This window comes from Brienomyrus brachyistius, unplaced genomic scaffold (assembly GCF_023856365.1).
Source record: "Brienomyrus brachyistius isolate T26 unplaced genomic scaffold, BBRACH_0.4 scaffold37, whole genome shotgun sequence".
NCBI lineage: Eukaryota > Metazoa > Chordata > Actinopteri > Osteoglossiformes > Mormyridae > Brienomyrus > Brienomyrus brachyistius.
Window position 1 is genome coordinate 2,307,179 of NW_026042312.1, and position 17,400 is coordinate 2,324,578.

A 17,400-nucleotide genomic window follows, 5' to 3' on the forward strand; every position below is an offset into this window, starting at 1 on the left:
TAAAAGCTGAAATTACTAATCTGCAGGATAGTAAGGGTCTTATAATAGTAAACGACATTGATATAGTAAATGAGTTCAATGATAGTTTTGCACGGGTATTCACTGTTGAGGACCTTAGTAATTTACCAGTTATTACCTATCCAGCATTGTCTATAGCTAATATATATATAACTGAAGCAGATGTTTTGCAAAGCCTAGCTAAGCTCAAAATAAATAAATCACAGGGCCCTGATGGCATCTTACCTATAGTGTTAAAAGAGATGAGGGATATTATTTGCCGACTTTACTGTTTCAAAAATCCTTATCTGAAGGTGTGGTACCTTCTGATTGGAAGCACGCCTTCATAACGCCTATTTTCAAAAAAGGGGATAGAAGTAATTTGTCTAACTATAGGCCAATCAGTCTAACTTGTATAACTGGTAAAGTTATGGAGGCTATAATCAAAGAGAAAATGGTAGATTACCTGGACTCCAATAACATTTTGCGGGATAGCCAGCATGGATTTAGGAGAGGTAGATCCTGTTTAACAAATCTGTTGGAGTTTTTTGAGGAAGCTACTCAGGAAGTTGATGATAAGAAGGCCTATGATGTCATCTACTTAGATTTCCAAAAGGCTTTTGATGTTGTCCCCCACAAGAGGCTCCTACTTAAACTCAAAGCGACAGGTATTTTAGGTACCGTAGCGACCTGGATTGATAACTGGTTAACAGATAGGAAACAGCGAGTAGTTATAAGAGGCACAATGTCACAGTGGGCTTGCGTTCATAGTGGGGTACCGCAGGGTTCGATTTTAGGACCACTATTGTTCCTAATTTACATAAATGATATGGATACCAATATATACAGTAAACTGGTGAAATTTGCAGATGACACCAAGGTGGGTGGTGTAGCAGATACTGAATTAGTGGCTCAGCAGCTACAGCGGGATCTTGATTTAATTAGTGACTGGGCCGATACCTGGCAGATGAAATTTAACATCGATAAATGTAAGGTACTCCATCTAGGGAGCAGAAATATAAAGTACAGGTATTTCATGGGTGTCACTGAAATAAAGGTAGCTGATCATGAGAAAGACCTTGGTGTGTATGTTGATGCTTCCATGTCCCATTCTCACCAGTGTGGGGAAGCAATAAAAAAGGCCAATAGGATGTTGGGGTATATCTCCAGGTGTGTGGAGTTTAAGTCAAGGGAGGTAATGCTAAGATTATACAATTCCTTGGTGAGACCTCACCTAGAATATTGTGTGCAGGTTTGGTCACCATATCTTAAAAAGGACATTGTGGCCTTAGAAAAGGTGCAGCGTAGGGCCACAAAAATGATTCCTGGTCTTAGAGGAATGTCATACGAGGAACGGTTACTTGAGCTAAATCTGTTCAGTCTCAAGCAAAGGAGACTGAGGGGGGACATGATCCAGGTATATAAGATTCTAACAGGTTTGGATGCTGTTCAACCAAATAGTTACTTCAGCATTGGTTTAAATACACGAACTCGTGGCCATAGGTGGAAATTAGCGGGAGAACATTTCAAGCTGGATTTAAGGAAGCACTTCTTTACACAGCATGTAGTCAGAGTATGGAATAGCCTTTCTGATAATGTAGTGCAAGCTGAATCCTTGGGTTCCTTTAAATCAGAGCTAGATAAGATTTTAACGACTCTGAGCTATTAGTTTAGTTCTCCCCAAGCGAGCTTCATGGGCCGAATGGCCTCCTCTCGTTTGTATAGTTCTTATGTTCTTATGTTCTTACGTTTAATGACAGACAGACAATATGTAAATCAATTTTGAAATCAGCCCATGGCTGGGCAATATTGTAAAATAGTAAAGTTTTTTTCATAGGAAATGATATTGATAATTATCACGATATAATTTTATTCTACATTTTTACTTAAAATTCACATAATTGCGTTTAAAAAGGTAACGTGAAAATTGAGAAACGTGGAAATTGAATTGACTGCAAACTTAAATCTAAATTTAATAAATCATATATATGATATTTGAATGATGTGTGAATGTGCCCTGCGATGGGCTGGCCCCCCATCCTGGGTTGTTCCCTGCCTCGTGCCCATTGCTTCCGGGATAGGGTCCGGACCCCCCGCAACCCAGTAGGATAAGTGATTTGGAAAATGGATGGATGGATGGATGGATATATATGATATTTGATGTATACACAGGCCTATAGAGGACTCAGACGTCAATCCCTCGCACAGGCCTATAGAGGACTCAGATGTCGGTCCCTCACATGGGCCTATAGAGGACTCAGACGTCAGCCCCCCACACAGGCCTATAGAGGACTCAGACGTCGGCCCCCCACACAGGCCTATAGAGGACTCAGATGTCGGCCCCTCACACAGGCCTATAGAGGACTCAGACGTCAGCCCCCCACACAGGCCTATAGAGGACTCAGACGTCGGCCCCTCACACGGGCCTATAGGGGACTCAGACGTTGGTCCCCTCACACAGGCCTATAGAGGACTCAGACTTCAGCCCCTCGCACAGGCCTATAAAGGACTCAGACGTCAGCCTCTCACACAGGCCTATAAAGGACTCAGACGTCAGCCCCTCACACGGGCCTATAGAGGACTCAGACGTCAGCCCCCCACACGGGCCTATAGAGGACTCAGACGTCAGCCCCCCACACGGGCCTATAGAGGACTCAGACGTCAGCCCCTCACACGGGCCTATAGAGGACTCAGACGTCAGCCCCTCACACAGGCCTATAGAGGACTCAGACATCAGCCCCTCACACAGGCCTATAGAGGACTCAGACGTCAGCCCCTCACACAGACCTATAGAGGACTCAGACATCAGCCCCTCACACAGGCCTATAGAGGACTCAGACATCAGCCCCTCACACAGGCCTATAGAGGACTCAGACATCAGCCCCCCACACAGGCCTATAGAGGACTCAGACGTCAGCCCCCCACACAGGCCTATAGAGGACTCAGACGTCGGCCCCTCACACGGGCCTATAGGGGACTCAGACGTCAGCCCCCCACACAGGCCTATAGAGGACTCAGACTTCAGCCCCTCGCACAGGCCTATAAAGGACTCAGACGTCGGCCCCTCACACGGGCCTATAGGGGACTCAGACGTCGGTCCCCTCACACGGGCCTATAGAGGACTCAGACGTCAGCCCCCCACACAGGCCTATAGAGGACTCAGACGTCGGCCCCTCACACGGGCCTATAGAGGACTCAGACGTCAGCCCCCCACACAGGCCTATAGAGGACTCAGACGTCGGCCCCCCACACAGGCCTATAGAGGACTCAGACGTCGGCCCCTCACACGGGCCTATAGAGGACTCAGACGTCAGCCCCCCACACAGGCCTATAGAGGACTCAGACGTCAGCCCCCCACACAGGCCTATAGAGGACTCAGACGTCGGCCCCTCACACGGGCCTATAGGGGACTCAGACGTCAGCCCCCCACACAGGCCTATAGAGGACTCAGACTTCAGCCCCTCGCACAGGCCTATAAAGGACTCAGACGTCGGCCCCTCACACGGGCCTATAGGGGACTCAGACGTCGGTCCCCTCACACGGGCCTATAGAGGACTCAGACGTCAGCCCCCCACACAGGCCTATAGAGGACTCAGACGTTGGTCCCCTCACACAGGCCTATAGAGGACTCAGACGTCAGCCCCCCACACAGGCCTATAGAGGACTCAGACGTCGGCCCCCCACACAGGCCTATAGAGGACTCAGACGTCGGCCCCTCACACGGGCCTATAGGGGACTCAGACGTTGGTCCCCTCACACAGGCCTATAGAGGACTCAGACGTCAGCCCCCCACACAGGCCTATAGAGGACTCAGACGTCAGCCCCTCACACAGGCCTATAGAGGACTCAGATGTCATTCCGCTGGATGCATTAGAGAACCAGAGCGTACCTCTGGCAGATACGTGGTGGCTGTGTGGTCAGGAGGGAGGATTGAGGCCTCCTCTCCCCAATAATTGTGGAGGCCTCTGCACTAGGGGGATGTTAGCTAGCCAGGTGGATATTTACTCTGACAAACAGCCCTCTAGGTCCCACAGGTTTGTTACGAGCTGCGAAGATGATCCCAGTGTGTATATAGATGCCATATGCCAGCCGAGGGGCATTCCAGAGAAATATAAGGTGAGAAGTGAGATAGCTGCAGGGTTTGAATCAATATTAATTTGGCCTACTGTTAACAAAAATGTGGAATGGAAAAATTATTTGTACTATAATCAGCAGAGGTTTACCAACTATACTCAGGAGGCACTCGCATCTCTGGGGGAGCAGCTTCAGGCCACCAGTCTGATGGCATGACAGAACAGGATGGCCCTGGATTGGCTCCTGGCAGAAAAAGGGGGAGTGTGTGTGCTGTTCGGGGATCAGTGCTGTACATTTATTCCCAATAATACAGCCCTGGATGTTTCATTTACTGAGGGTATGAGAAAGTTGCAGGGGTTATAGGATGAGATGGCGAGAAATTCGGGACAACATGACGGGTTGTTTGACTGGTGCTATAATATGTGGGGTAGTTGGCAGTAAGCCCTTATGAAAGCACTCTGTGTGCGTGCTGTGTTCATTCTTGCTTTGCTACTAATCTTTTTTTGTGTAGTTCCTCTTGTTCGCTCCCTAGTGGGAAAAGCGCTGTCTCAGCAGGCGACTATAGCTGCAATGTTTAGAGTGGTGGGAGGACCGTTTGGAGCGGCAACCTCCTGGACCAACACGGAAACGGATGGCGACATAGACACCTTGGATACGCTCCTGCCCATAGCTGAAGTTCGGCCGTACCGCCTGTGAATACTCCATGTTGGAAACGCTGCAGCCTGCCTGCCGCCCACGACACCTGGGACTTTCCTGCTCATGACAGAGTGCCTGTTATAGTAATCTACAGTGTTATCAGTTAACCTTTCAGTTATCTTTGCATTAGCTGTATATGTTTACGTAATGAGCTTGTGGTAGGTGATGTATTCCTGGTAGATTATGTATTCCTGATAATATATGCAATGTATCCTGGGGAGTTCATTGCTGTTGGTTGATTCTGAGTGTTGATAGTTTGTGAGCCATGTCAGCCATGGACCCCGAAGGGGGGCCGCGCCTGTGGCGGGCTGGGAGTGGAATTTCCCTAGATCTTAGGGTTTTAGCCCTCCCTCCTAGGCTGGATGGACAGAATTGTGTGTGGGACTCTTTAGAATCCCAAAGGGGGGAAATATATGGGATATTATTTAGCACTATACAATGTAGAATATAATCATTACGGTATTATTAAAAAGCATGCCAAATACCCGTGATGTAATCATTGCAATGTAATCATTATAATGTAATTAACACAATGTAATCAATTGAGTATGTATTTGCACCTTGTATTAGCCTCAAATGTTCTGTTAGCTACTTTATGTTAGCCCTGAATGTATGAATATCCACCTTTATTAGTGTTATGCCTTATCATTATGTTGAAGGACAAATATATTATCAACCCTCTAATTAGACAATGTGCAACAGGCTCACCAAAAGTTCACGGCTGAGCATTTTTAAAAAAGCAAGTGGAGATGGTCGCACCACCATTACGTTCGGCTGAGGGACCAAACAGTAAAAGAATTGATGGACAAACTTATCACCTAGGGGTGTGGATTGATGTAAAAAACAATGATTGTGAATGGTTGAAGGAATGATGATGCTTAAGTGACGAGATATTGTTAAATGATAAGAACTTGTATAAAAATAGGTATAAAACAATACTGGACACACTTTAAGTGTCCGGCCTTGGTTGTAACTTCATTGTTGCAATAAAGACTGAATTTGGATCTACACCAGCGGCTTCTGACTTCTGATTTAGCAGGGAATGAAAAACCACAAAACTAACATTTTGCCTTTTTCCCCATCTGTAACTGTTATTATGTTATTATCATTTAGAACTGAATATCCATACTCCCTTTTAATCTCATGCATCTTTTTTATCATTCCCCAGACTTTACTAATGTCAGTTTCCCGTCCTACTGAATTACAGAAGGACCTCCAAAACTCCCTCTTTGCTCATTTAACTACCCTCCTTACGTTAGCCTGCAACTTTTTGTACTCAATCAAATTCTGAAAGTTGTGAGTACTTTTTAACATTGTAAAAGCTTTGTTCCGAGACTTAACTGCAGTATCACATTCCTTTGTTTACTATGAGATCTTTGGTTAGTCTGCTTTGCTGCCTCTAGAATTACTGCATCATGGTTAGATTTCTTTTGTCCGACATAAAGCCGGCCCTGCAAAACGTCACCTAACGTCACCAAGTCACATGGTACAAAAACCTACAAGACGATCGTGACAGATCGTGCAGCACGTGCAGAGAGCAAGTAAGATCGTGCAGCACCTTTCAGCCAGCGTAACTGTAAATGTCGCTACTATGTGCCCCTGGCTTATTTTGTAAATGTCTCGTAAATGTTCTTGTTTGTTTTGTTAATCTTAATGGTCACTGGTCAGCTATTACTTCTGTTGTAATTTAAAGCTTCAATAACAAAAATAATAAAAAAAACCTTTCAGCCGGCTGCACAAACTGAAACTGCCTCCGTGACACAACTTTGCCCTTATTGGCTGAACAATTTTAGTCACACGCATGACGTTTGTATCTCTGGAAGTTCCAATACGTTATCTGACATTTCTCCCGAAAAGCCTGTAAAGAAGTAAAGTTTCAATAAATGCTCTAATAGTACACATAAGTTAATCGTTTATTTATTGTTAGTTACTGTGATGTTGCACTGCTTTATGTGTTTAATCGTCTAGTCTGTGAAGAAGGCATTCAAGTAAGAATTGCATTGTATTCTGTGCATGACAATAAAAACTTTGAATCCTTGAAATAAATGTATTTGATCTTTTTCCTGGCAGCTATCTTTTCACTGCTAGCACTTTGGATCAGGAGTCGGTTATTGTAGAAGAGGTAATGTGCATGCAGGTGATATGTGTATAGATGTATCTACACCCTTTTGGAAGTGCGGCCATCTCAGTCAGGTCTCGCACTACAAGGAGTAGAAGTTGTCTAGTTTGGCTGCTGTCAGTTTATATTACAAGTTTATATTACAGTTTATATTATTATATTACACTCCTGCAGCCGCCGGCAGATGGCGCTCCCCCTCACGTCAGCTGCAGTCAGACCTAAGTGAAGTCGAACACACCCAACGCATTCCCAATTATCAAAAAACCCACTAATTGAATGGGTCGCGTAATTAGCGCTATGAATTCTGGGAGTCTGTGCAAGTTCAAGACCGCAGCTCTCGTGTTACTTATAACAAGGAAGGAATATTATTCTATATTTTTAATGGCGACCGAATGATTGATTGATATAATGTAGTGTTTCATTCTATATCCTGTTTTGATAAGATATCGACATTTCGTAAACATTCGATATACAGTTAAACCATAATTGGTCCGTCTTGTTTCTTTGTCACCCAGAAACTTCACAACTGTGTTGTGAGCGGATTTTCAGCGCTTATATGTTTTTAAACTTGTCTTAAAATTTTGTGGTACTTCTACGTTTCTGCGCTTTTGTAAATGTAGATCGTATGTTTTGTCATTTGATTAAAGCGTTTGAAGACTTTGCAGCGCGCTGACACCAATCGGCCACCGTAGCTTAGCAACCGAATCATAACAATTCTTTTCCGTTTAGAGTTTTCATTTGAACATTTAAAGCAGCTCAGACTTGCAGTTTATCAGCAAGAGAGAAGACGCGAAAGATGTCCATCGTGAAAACCACCGTGAATCTCCAGAGGATTGACTGGCTGCTGCCGAAAGGTGCAGTCAGTGTGCGGATCGCCCCGGAATACATCCCCGGTCCAGTTGGCCGAAGTAAGGATGGCAAAATGATGCCCAGACTAACTCAGCACTTAAAGAGTTAAAGTCAGAATATGCTTGACTAGTCTTCTTGAAGCTTCTGTTCTATTATCTTGTTTTAGAAGTACATGTCTAAATAATAAAGTAGTTCACCTTTAGCTTTAATATACGGGAGTCTTTTTGCATGTCTACTGCATTATATAATGAAATCAGTAAAATCTGTGGCTGTGTTGTGTTTAAACATCAGAGAAAATCATAATGAAGTGGTAAAGTAACAGCTGAATATGTCCTAATATACGGTGTTTCCCCGAAAATAAGACAGGGTCTTATATTAATTTTTGCTCCAAATGATGCGTTACGGCTTATATTAAGGTAGTATTTTCCCAAGTATAACATGCTACAGTATATTTATCGGTATTCATGAAAAAAATCCACATTTATTCAAACACAGACATCATGTCATCTTCTAACAGTATCTTTCCATGTAAACAATTTGACGGTGAATTTATTCATGAACAAAATTCTGCTGTATACTGCATATGTTTATTCAAATATAGTCGTCATGTCATGTTCTTCTGGAACATCATCGTAAATCTCCAAGTTCCAAATTCCGTCCTGAATATCTCGCAACTCAATTTCCTGTAGAACCAGTGTCCCCAATCTCTCATGTTTAGCAATAACTCTGTCCTTAAATGAGCGCCTCTTGTCCATGTAGCCTTCTCGTAGTATAACCGCATCTCATTCTAGTTACCGTACAATCCATGGGACAATAACTAGGGCTTGTATTACGGGCTTCTTGAAAAATCATGTTAGGGCTTATTTGCGGGGAAACGCGGTAGTAATCAGAAAAAGCATAAATCTTAGTTTGGTACCTTGAGAGTGAATAAATAATGCAACTTATGGAAAGTGTAAGATATGTAAAGGATTTGACTTAATAGTCAGTTGTTGATGCCAGCATTTGGATTGAGTGGGCTGCTATATTTGATGCACATGAACCTTTCCAGTGTTGTTTTTCGCTGTTGTTCTGCGTATCAGGGAATCTGTGCACAAACTGGCTTGTTTTTATAGGTCAGGTTCCCCTGCTGAAACGCAGACGGCCCAAGTCAAGACCAGCACATAAGTTTCCCAAGCATTTCCTGTATCCAATAAAGACGGCAGAATTTTTCTTAGTGTGCAATACCGACTGCCAAGTGTGATATCTGTGATGGTTGTGATGAAGTGTTGTTGTACAGTGACATAATGTTTCATTTAAATTAAATATGCTGTCCCCTGTCTTTATAATCCCAAAGGACAAACCAGTTCCAGTGATGCTGGCCGTCGGAAGAAGTGCCGCACCAGGCCGCCGGCAGCCAGCTCCCTGACCACGTCTGCCTCTCCTGGATCTGCTGCCATCCCGGTGGCAACCAGCAGGGGTCAGCAGGGCACAGGCCGCCGTAGAAATACGGCGGGAGGCCGGTCAGGGCGAAGAAGGAGGTATGACCAACAGAAGGGGTTAGAGCCTAAGCCCAGCTCACCAACCTTCTCCTCCTCTTCATTTTTATTTCCGTCTTCAGCCCCCTCCCCTTTTGTTTCATCCCCATTTCTTTTTATGGGCTCCTCTGTTTTATCGCCACACTTACTCACACCTGTTAGCCCAGCTCCACATCCATATTCAGCTCCAGGCCTGGTTCATCTGACCCCTCTGCTTCAGGCTCCAGCACAGGCTGTAGCCGCCTCATCTCACCTGGAAAAATTCTATTGGTTGTATAACTATTATGTAACCAAGTACTCTAAAATGACCTATGACGCCAAGTGCTTTACTGAGTACTGGTGTCAGGAGTTTTGGAACAGACATTTAAATGAAATTAACTTAGCGAAACAGGGGAAGAATGAGGATAATGAGGGTACTCATTCAACCAAGAGGCGTAGGATTGATGAAGATGAGTTCATCTTTCCTATTGATGCACTGGAGCAGCTAAGTACCATGCCCAGGGCTCAGGAGATGGGTGTGGAAATGGGCTATCAGTCAGATGCACATAGCTACATTTCCCTGTAGATTCAGCACATAATTACACGAGAGTTGTCATACATACTTAGGATAAGATAAAATTAGGATATGTTACCATGTAGTTCTATAACATAAGGTACTATAGGATAAGATTAAGATAGGATAAGGTTAAGATTGTATAGAATAAGATTAAGATAGGACAAGTTAAGATAGTCTTAACTTGTATGCCATTTTATGTTTTACAAAGACATGATAAATTACCATAAGTTTAGGATAAGATTATATAAGATAGGATTGCATAGCATAAGATAAGAAAGATAGGATAAGATAACATAGAATCAAATTAAGATAGGATAGGTTACGGTAAGCTTAAGATTGTATAACATAGGATTAGATTAATTATAAATAAAGCAGTCCTCCTTAGAGGGGGGGAGGTGGAGGGAATATTTAAGAAATAAAAATAGGATCAGTTAACATAAGGTAAAGATAAGATTGTATAACATAGGATTAGATTAATTATAAATAAAGCAGTCCTCCTTAGAGGGGGGGGTGGTGGAGGGAATATTTAAGAAATAAAAATAGAATTAATTAAGATAAGGTTAAGATAAGCTTGTATAACATAGGATTAGATTAATTGTAAATAAAGCAGTCCTCCTTAGAGGGGGGGTGGTGGAGGGAATATTTAAGAAATAAAAATAGAATTAATTAAGATAAGGTTAAGATAAGCTTGTATAACATAGGATTAGATTAATTGTAAATAAAGCAGTCCTCCTCAGAGGGGGGGTGGTGGAGGGAATATTTAAGAAATAAAAATAGGATCAGTTAACATAAGGTAAAGATAAGCTTGTATAACATAGGATTAGATTAATTGTAAATAAAGCAGTCCTCCTTAGAGGGGGGGTGGTGGAGGGAATATTTAAGAAATAAAAATAGGATTAGTTAACATAAGGTTAAGATAAGATTGTATAACATAGGATTAGATTAATTATAAATAAAGCAGTCCTCCTCAGAGGGGGGGTGGTGGAGGGAATATTTAAGAAATAAAAATAGGATTAGTTAACATAAGGTTAAGATAAGATTGTATAACATAGGGCTACAGTGAAGAAATCAAAAATTTCAAGGCAGCATGAAGGTAACGCACAATCAGGGATGTGCAATTTCTGAGGCATGTATTAAAAAAAAGTATTTTAATTGTGTTTTATGATTCATATTTGACTTAGTTCATGAAATAAAATGTTTTTTTCTACAGACTTTGATCAGTGTTTTTGTAATTTGTAAAATACGAGAAATACTGTATGCATGGTATTGTCAGGTGTGCAAAATGTTTGTGCTAACAAAGGACACAGAGCCCCTAGAAGGGCACAGAGCCAGGCTGAGCACCACAGCGCTATCCAGCCCATGGCTGCCGATGGTCACATTCCACCAGAACCCCCCAACACTAACTCCCCAGGGAACTTCCAAGCAGCAGAGCAGATTCCAACAACCGAGGATCAAAGGAAAAGAAAAGATACTGGCAGGAAGAAGATGATCTTGTGGCCAAAGGTTAAAAATGTAGAAGTTTGGAGAACAAATGTGTTACAAATGAAATATTATTTGAAATGTGCTACAGCTTAATCATTCTATCATACATCTATCCATCCATTTTCCAAACTGCTAATCCTACTGGGTCACGGGGGGTCCGGAGCCTATCCCGGAAGCAATGGGCACAAGGCAGGGAACAACCCAGGATGGGAGGGCCAGCCCATCGCAGGGCACACTCACACACCATTCACACCTACAGGCAATTTTTTAGCAACTCCAATTAGCCTCAGCATGTTTTTGGACTGTGGGGGGAAACCGGCGTACCCAGAGGAAACCCCACGACGACATGGGGAGAACATGCAAACTCCACACACATGTAACCCAGGCGGAGACTCGAACCTGGGTCCCAGAGGTGTGAGGCAACAGTGCTAACCACTGCACCACCATGCCGGCCCAAAAATTTAAACAAATTCATTTTAAAAAACTTTAATCTCAGAGCCAATTGCCATTTGCCCACAAATATTTCAATTATTATTGTTTATGATTATAAATGCCGAATACATTCCTGGAGCCTTCGATTTAGCATACACAGTGCCCTCTACAGGATTCTGTCGAAACAGCATCTCTCAACCTCGTTCACAAGATTTGTGTCTTTTTCACAAAACGTTTTTCTTTGTAAATCCCAAAATCTTCCTATAAATGTATGTATGAATGCTTCTCATCTTTTTCAGTCACACGAAGCCTTTATAAATGAGCTCCCCGATTAATCTGTTTACATGAAAACATCTTAATTGCGTTAAGGCATGTAAACGTAGCCACCTAACGAAAGGTAACCACGTGACTTAGCAGACTGCATGTTCCTCATCTCCTCTGTATGGACCATAGAGCTGTGTGTCGGAGAGTCTGACAACACGCTACGTTTCAAGATACAGGCATTACAATTCAGTGCGCTGCTCTATTTTGCCAACACATGGCATATAGAGAGCACACCACCAAATGGATGAAATCTGAGTAAAAACATTTGATTTTTAACGCAATCAGAATAAAGGGGTCTGCATTTATCACTGTCCCTGTAACAATCCAGCATCGTAGCACGAGAGCTATTTCGGATTCAGCCAACGAATAACGTTGCTAGTCAGCAGCCTTGTGCAAGCTACTGAAAATTACTAATTACCAATTACTGCATATAAAAGTAATTATAATAAGGGTGGGATTCGACCGTGTGTCTGCCTGGGGGGTCGCCGGCCAGGATCGCCAGCAGTTTGGACGTGTGGTTGGTGTGGCAACGCGCTGCATCAGCGTCTGCTCCCTCTGCCTGACCTGCCCTGTATAATAACATAATCAAGGAAAATAACAGTGGGCTAAAGGTTGCATAGTGATCACATTAACATCGCGTCGATGTTGAAATACATGGTGCAAACAAAAGTAGTGGAATTACACTGACGAGTTACTACCAACACGGCTAGGCAGCTAGGTTTGCTAATGCTAACGTTAGCAGCGCACCCATATGCTACTTCCTCTCGCAAGATAAGGCAGCGTTACTGTCACTGTGTAAATATAATGAGATCTCTTTGGAGCAAGCCTGTCGATACCATGTTAAGTGTAAAACCACAAGTAAAATACCTTGAAAAATAATAGAAATATAGATAGTGCTGAACCATGGTGAACAGTGGAGTCATAACAGAGGCTGTGCGTTGTGTTCAGTCACCTTTCACTGTAAATCACACATGGGTTCACAATCTTTTGTGTCTGCTCTGAATCCCTCAGGGCTGGAGTGAAAACTCCATTCACACTAACATGGTGCCAAGGGGTATTGGGTAGTCATGATTCTATCCTTTTTGGATGCAATTTGTTTTACTGATTTAAATAAGTTTTAAAAAATTTCAAAATATAAGGATAGCTCATTGTATCCAAAGGGATGTGCCAAGCTTGCAGTGTTGATGTGCTGCCACCTTCTGGGAAAACGATGAACTGATTTTCAGATTAAGAACATGTATGGTTTTCTGGTATCATTTGAGAACCGTTCATGCTGCGAACCTATGCTTATGGGTTAGGGTTAAGCTTGGGTCTAGAGCTCAGGGTACTTCCAGGCTTGGAGGCCAAGGGTAAGGTCTCTCTTTCCCCATGTAAGCATTTAATGATGATCCAGCACCAGGGCTTGGGTAAGTCACCACGAGTTGGGAGCCTCATTCCCCAGGTAAAGGATGAACGATGTCCATCCAGCCCAGGGATTCTGGTGAACCTCTCCTTACGCTGGAAGCCTCCTCCCTCAGGTAAGGGTTTAAGAATCTCGCGGTACTTCCATTGAGCCTTGGGGTTCTGGAGAAAAATCCCAGGGCCATCTAACTGTAGCAGTGTGGAATTTTGCGGGTAGGACTTGTTGATTATTTCCGGTAAGTGTGTGTGGGGACCCCTAGTGTGTGAAGGCGTCATTGGCGTTTCCCGGTCCGGTAACTCCCCTTCCGCACCGCACTGGTCTGCCGTGGTACGCTGGCATGCTGGCTGAGGTTCACACTTATTCTGTGTCTTGGTGGGAGGTTTTGCTGTTTTAATTAGCGTTAATCCTCTGCTTGATTTAAATGGCTAATGGTAATATTTTATATTGCAGTGTTTCTCTTGTGTCTGTGTTGCAGCTCCAGTGGTTGCAAGTTATTCTGGTGACTAGGCCTATAGCTACTTGTCAGTTGCTTTACTTGATGTGTTTTAATTGTAGTTACGGTTGTTGCCAGGATTACAGTTTCAGTTGCTCGTCAGCTTCAGTTTATGCCTCTTCCAGCAGATTTGTCAGACAATAATAGTTTGAACCAGCACTGTGGCTGCTGTGTTTCCTACGTCAGTTTTTCTTTTCCGTCAGTCTTGTCTTGTCCTCGGTCGGTCCGATGTCGCCCAACAACTGCTGCTTGAAGCTCCTGATCCTCGGTGGGACATCGGCGATGTGCTGGGAGCCTTGGAACGCGCTAAGGATCGTCGCACCTTTTCCTGCATTTGGAGCTGTTTCATTCCCTAGTTCTGCAACTTAACAGACTTTGGGCCGCCCTTTCTTTCTGTTTGGGACTGATACAGAGGGACAGCCTGTATTCTGCTACTCATTGTTTGCACTCTTCATAGTTTTCAACACTCAGATTCTTGGTTAGATTGGGGTATTTTCTGGGAGACTGTGAGCAGTGGCTGCCTCGATTGATCTGGCTGACTAAGATTTGATTGGTCTGGGGTGGTGGTGTTCACACTTTCACCTTGTGCAGTATATTTGTGTGGGGATCAGTGTGGTGGAGCACAGGTGTGTGTGTGCGTGTGTGTGTGTATGTGTGTGTGTGTGTTAGTTTAAGGGACTCTATTCCCCATTTTGATCAACTTCCCCGGACACCTGTCTCCTGCTTGAGTTTAGTCAGCCAGTGGCCAAAGGCTGGTTGCTGGTTTATTTTTTAAGGTTGTTGATGCTAAAGCGCTTGTCTTGTTTCTTTGTTTTATATTTTCAACAAACTGTTAGTAGTACAAACACATCTCTAGCTCCATTCGGTAAATGAACTTGTGTGCTCTTAATTTAGAGTAATTTTTCCTGTGGTGAAATTCCCCAGGTGGTGTAGTCGTGTCCTTGTACTACTGACCGCTCTCTGCCACAAACACTTTACTCTAAACCTAAGCCTAATCCTAACCCTAACCATAGCCCTAAACGTCATGTCCTGCCACCTCCCTGACGTGGCTCTAATAAGCCATGCCTGCTGCTCGTTGGTCTCGCGTCTCGTTCCATCCCTCATGTTAAACACTCCCAGCTACTTCCAGTCTGTTCCCTTGTTATTCCTGTATAAGTGCTTCCTGGCCCTGTGTTCCCCATTGATGTGGTGCCCTCCATGTTGCTCGTTCCCTAGCCTCCCATCTTGATCCCAGTAAATCCCAGTTTATTGTCTGACAACACCTACTCCCAGAGTCGTTCATCCTGGCACCCAACAGAATGACGGAACTCGACCAGTAGATTCCCCAGGTCCCTACAGCCGATCACTGCTGCTTGTGTCAAGCATACCTAATGTCGCTGGTTCAGGCCGCAGTACAGCTTTCCCCAGAGAGAATGGCCCATCTCTGACGGATGGCATAGCCGCCCTCTCCCCGGACTCCCAAGTGGAGGGTGTGACAGCTATAGCGGAGATCCTCAGGGCCCTCTGGAATGGAGTGAGTGTGCTGAACCCCGCAGAGGTGGGGTGCTCTGGAGAAAAGGAGCCCGCCGTCTCCATGTCGTTTGCCGTAGGGCGACCTGCGTCCTCATTGTCACTTGAAGTCTGACAACATGATGCTTCTCTGGGATTTACTGTGATCCCCCTGTTCGCCAAAACATGCTCCCCAAAGCTCTCCAGCACAGAAGAACAGGCTTCACTCCTAGTTCTATGGTTGTCAGAGTGCTGGACCACAGTAGAGGTCGGACTTTGCTTCAACATGGTTTTATTGGAAGTCTGCACACAATACAGATGTTTCCTACCATCCTTCGTTCCAATTAAATGTGGAAACGTTTTGTCAGCTGGCTGGACAAGACCCTACTGCCTCTTTTAATAGTACACATAGTAGTGAGCAGTGGTGACGTAATGGTTAGGGACTCGTGATTGAAAGACACTGCATCTACAGCATCTGGCCCAGGAGAGCCAGCCGTTGCAGTCGTTACATCCGCACTTAAGGCTCCCGGCCCAGAGAGAGAGGCTCAGGCCGCACCCACAGTGTCCAACACAGGTGAGGCCTTGGTTGCCTCTAGGCTTCTCATAGAATCTGACACGGTTCCCTGGTAACCAGCCGACACCTGCCACACTGCTCCATAATGTCAGGCCAGCATCCACCTCTCTGTCCCCTGATGCCTGGCCAGCACCCACCTCAATGTCCCCAGACTTCCAGCCGGTGCCCACCTCATCTCCTGACGGCCTACTGGTGCCCACTTTCTATCCTGACGTCCCATGGGCACATGCCTGCAGGCTGCCACCAGCCCAGAGAAGATGGATCCAGAGGATGTCCTGCTGGACTGCCCTGGGTCCTGCTACGTGGGTCCCTCCTTCATCCCAGACTCCAGTTACTCTGGTCCCAGTTTCTGGGGTGGTCACCAGTATCAACAGGAGTCCAAGAAAGCAGCAGGCAGAATGTCTGTCTCCCAGAGAGGGTTTGCCAGTCTCTGCTCTTGCCCTGTATGTCCCTTGTCATCTTCCTGTTCCTGTCCTGTTGTCTCCTTGCTGCCCTACTGCTCTGCGGTTCCTCACTTGTTCACCACTTTCAGCAACAGTATCTGCTATGTACTAGAACTGTAATCATATGTGAGTGAGTCTGTCTGCTTTGAAGGAGCAGAGATCCCAGCTCCTTACTGTAGGTACAGGGCATAGAAATGGGTAAATCCTGTAAGGTAACATTCTTACAGTCAGCATAGATTCCAACACAGTTCTGGAATATGAAGTTCATAGTCAGTCATCATTTTGTAGCATTAAAATGTAACTTTTAAATAAATCCTAACAGTATGTGTGATTGTGGGGGGTGTGGGGTCTCGGGGTGTAACCTCTGTCTCTGGGTTTGTTTCCTGTCCCTCCTGCTGTATGTGTGAAGTCTGCATGTTCTTCCAATGTGGGCTTTCTCCTCCTACTTTGGAGAACATGAAACTGCGATCAGCAGATTGGAATCTCTAAGCTGCCCTTAGTGTGAGTCTGTATGTGTGAGTTTGTGCTCTGCTATAAACTAGTATCCTGTCCATTGTGTCCCCTGCCCTGTGCCACCTGGGACAGGCTCCAGGCTGCCCAACCCCCTGTACAGGATAAGCAGCAATGCAGGACGGCTCCACACTGTTCCAAAGAAATGGCGCTCCAGCTCCCTTCAGGACTTCAGACCAGTTGCTCTCACTTCACACCTCCAGGCTTGTGGGTGTGGTTCCCACTCCTGGTTCTGCATGTACAGCTTGCATGTTCTCCCCGTGTTCCTGTGGGTTTCCACAGTTTTCCTCATGCTGTCCAAGATCATGCAGTTTGGTGAATTAGTGTCTCTTGATTGTCCTCAGCATGTGAGTGAGTGATGGACCCTGTGATGGACTGGCATCCCATCCAGGGTGTCTCTGCCTTGTGCCCTGTGCTTCCTGTGATGTGTGTGTCCCATAACCCTGT

General features: G+C 44.7%; 1 protein-coding gene across 1 annotated transcript; it reads left to right on the top strand.

The window, feature by feature from the left end:
- The first annotated feature begins 7,587 nt into the window (after nt 1–7,587).
- LOC125722186 (uncharacterized) lies at nt 7,588–10,115 on the top strand. Its single transcript, XM_048998372.1, has 2 exons — nt 7,588–7,794; nt 9,069–10,115. The coding sequence occupies exons 1-2, from the start codon at nt 7,683–7,685 to the stop codon at nt 9,812–9,814; spliced, it is 858 nt and encodes a 285-aa protein (XP_048854329.1). The 5' UTR covers nt 7,588–7,682; the 3' UTR covers nt 9,815–10,115.
- Nucleotides 10,116–17,400: the final 7,285 nt, after the last annotated feature.